General features: G+C 39.0%; 1 protein-coding gene across 1 annotated transcript in view; it reads left to right on the top strand.

The window, feature by feature from the left end:
* The first annotated feature begins 2421 nt into the window (after positions 1–2421).
* Positions 2422–3322, top strand: part of LOC106530138 (mitogen-activated protein kinase kinase kinase 9) — a 22719-nt gene continuing 21818 nt past the window's right edge. Inside the window, exon 1 of the mRNA XM_014025716.1 lies at positions 2422–2971. Coding sequence (XP_013881170.1) covers positions 2590–2971 — 382 coding nt within the window. The 5' untranslated portion in view covers positions 2422–2589. The remainder of the gene's footprint in view (positions 2972–3322) is intronic.

Below are 3322 nucleotides of genomic sequence, written 5' to 3'. Positions count from 1 at the left end.
TAAAACTTTATTAATATGATGTAAGTGCTGCTATTTAAAAAGAAAATGCTGTAGAAAAAGCACAATGAGTTGTCTCAAACTGAATACAGTTTTCTTTTTCTGCCTGATGTTGAAGATGCCAAGAGAAGATGAACTGCACTGTTTACCTTTTTGCAAACTTCTGAATATTCTAAAATCAGATGTAATTTTTTATATAAATCAACAAACAGCAGATTCACTGTAGAAAAACTTTTATTTATTCAGTTTAACTGATAATTGAAGGTTATTTACTTTCATTTTAAAAAGTCTTTCCTAAAACTTATTTAAGTTTCACAAGATTATTGAATTATTGATTTTAATATTCAATATTCAAAGGCTCTCCACTGTAACGATATGAATTTGTTCTGTTTGACTGTAAAGAAAAATGGTGAGGACGTTTTTCAAATTATTTTTCTTTGAGGTCATATTTCTAAAAATACTTTTATGATCATTTCTTTCGAATGTTTTAAGTCTGACTTATTGTCTCATTTTAAGTCACTATAATCAAAGCGAGAATCAGAATGCCAGCTTTTAAAAGTGGGCTAAATGTTAGTCCAATAAATTCAGATGAAAATGCCAAAATGGGTAAATTAATTTCCCTTTTGATATTTTATTTTGCCAGCTTATAGTTTATTTTTTTATCATTTTGTCTTTATTTGAAAATCCTTAAAAGATTGATAGATGATGTCTCAAAAATTTGACTCCATGTAGTCAAAATTGTTACATGTTATTGTAGTTTAAGGTTCCCAAAGCTGGGGTCTGGACCATAATGTGGGTAATGGATGATTAAGAGGGGCTAGATCAAATCTACAGTAGGGATCCCCGAACAAAAAACCATGACCCTGATCCAGACCCAAATGAAGTCTTATTTGAACCCGGACTGATTCCAGTAAAAATCAGTCTGGGTTTACAGGAAATTTCTAAATTACATATGTATTTGTGTGCGTGTGTGTGTTTTTACTTGCACATATTTAAGTAATTTATTTTATGCAGCACAGCTTTTCTAGCATTTTAAGTCATTTCATTTAGTTTGCACAGCTTTCGTAGACATCTGCTACATCTGATCCACAATAGAGAGGCGCAGGCCTGAAAAAGCATTTGGACTGTTTTTAGGGGTGAAGAAATTATGTGGGCCTAACTAAATTTGAATTGAACATGTAACATTGTTGGTATTATTTGGAGCCTTACCTGCAAAGAACTACAAACAGTGGTCACAAATAGGTAAAACTATTAGAATTGATAAGATAATAAGCACTGATTATTTACCTGAACCAGCAATAGTTGAGATCACGTGGTTTAATTTTGCGTGTTGAAAGTTAAARACTTTGGGAACCACATCATTTAGTTTTTTGACATTGTGAGCTTTCAAAATATGTCACTTTAAATTTTTACATTTCTATACATTTATTTGCTTTTTCCATCATTTTTTTGTATTTCATTGCATTGACTCAAACATTTGAGCAAGCTTAAATTTTGTGTATTAGTTTTAAACGTGTCAGGAGGTGAAGTGAAGAGAGTGTGGGGTCCCGATGTCATTTATTCTCGTTTTTCCCTTCAGGAAGACCAATCAAATGAGATTTTACTGTGTTGAAACTGTGCTGTTTAACTAAAAGATTACAATTATTACCGCTGCAAATGAATTGAGATGTCTGTTCAAACTAAAGTCAGTTGCTCTGAATCATTAACATTGTGTTTGTGAGAACTTAAAGAGGACTGTTCATTTGATTGCTAATTATGTTGACCTTTTTCTTGCAATGAATTCTGTTATTTGTTTCAGGAAAATTGTGCATGGATTTCAAGCTTTAGTTGAATGTTTTTATTATGTTTTGTTTCTTTTTGTTTTTGAGGGGGTGTAACAAGTAAATAAAAGATGTTTGAATGAAAAAAAACAGTGGGCATGTTTGTTTTTTTAGTGAGACTGGGCAGGAGTTTGTATGGAAGCCCATTTCCGCCACCCTGATAAAAAAATAAAACTTGTATCTCATAATTATGATAGTATCTCATTATTATGAGATACTATCATAATTATGAGATAGCTACGTCATAATTATGAGATAGGTATCTCATAATTATGAGATACTATCATAATTATGACTTAGCTATCTCATAATTATGAGATACTATCTCATAATTATGAGATAGTATCTCATAATTATGAGATAGCTAAGTCATAATTGTGAGATACAAGTTTTATTTATTTTTTTATCAGGGTGGCGGAAATGGGCTTCCATAAGTTTGCATTGCAACGTTTGATGTTGAACTGGGGGGCGGGAGGTGAACCGTTACTGATGTGTCTCTGCACCAATAGGAAATCGGGAGAACATATGCCTGCTGTCCGGATTGGTTCGGGGTGCAGAGCTCTGCGTCGGAGAGGTTCCGGCGCTGATTGGGTGCAGCGTGGAGCCCAGAGAAGGACCAGGCCGCTGCTGGGAGGCTGATGCGCTCCACGGGGAGCTTGGAGGCGGACGATGCTGCAGCGTGGTGGTCGAAGTTTGTAGCTTTGTGCGCGTGGACGCAGGACCCTGGCTCATCCTCAGGTGGATCGTCCACTTCGCCCCATGGATCGCGTCCATGGACGTCTTCAAAGCCGCTGTGGACAACAGCCTGAGTCCCAAGGCGGCGTCGCCGTGGAAGGACGCAGAGGCAGATGTGTTCCGCTGGCCCGAACCGGACCGTCATGGCAGCGGCTCCGCGCAGGATGCGGAACCCGCCGTCTGGACCGCTGTGTTCGACTATGAAGCCACCGCGGACGATGAGCTCAGCCTCCGTAAAGGAGACCTGGTGGAGGTCCTTTCCCGGGACTCCCTGGTGTCTGGAGATGAGGGCTGGTGGACCGGTATGATAGCGGACCGAGTTGGTATTTTCCCATCTAATTATGTCAGCAAACGGTGCAGCGTTAAGGAGGAGATGGGCCTGCGGGAGACCGAGGAGCACCCGGTTCCTCCTCTGCACCGTGAGTATCTTCACTGTGCTCCTCATGACTCAGCACAGGGATGGGTCCTCCCTGCTGGTTAGGGTAGGGTTAATAAACACTGTGCAGCATCCAGGCTGGCCCAGCATCCTCAGCTTCAGGACCAGTAGCAGCAGCTCACTGATGATTTTACATTTTATAACTAGTTCTTTAAGGAGAACAAGAAGTTTTAAAGTCATTTAAACATTTTGTTTGCATGTACCACAGCACCTGAGCTGCTTCAGATTCTGGCCTGATTTCACACACTTGAAATATTCATCAAGGTCAGTCACATCCTTCTCATTGTTCCTGAAATAACCTGCAACATGGATGATATTTTTGGCTGTCCGGTCA

This window comes from Austrofundulus limnaeus, unplaced genomic scaffold (assembly GCF_001266775.1).
Source record: "Austrofundulus limnaeus strain Quisiro unplaced genomic scaffold, Austrofundulus_limnaeus-1.0 Scaffold493, whole genome shotgun sequence".
NCBI classification, from domain to species: domain Eukaryota; kingdom Metazoa; phylum Chordata; class Actinopteri; order Cyprinodontiformes; family Rivulidae; genus Austrofundulus; species Austrofundulus limnaeus.
Note: the sequence above shows the minus strand (reverse complement) of the source record. Positions and strands in the feature narration are given on the sequence as shown.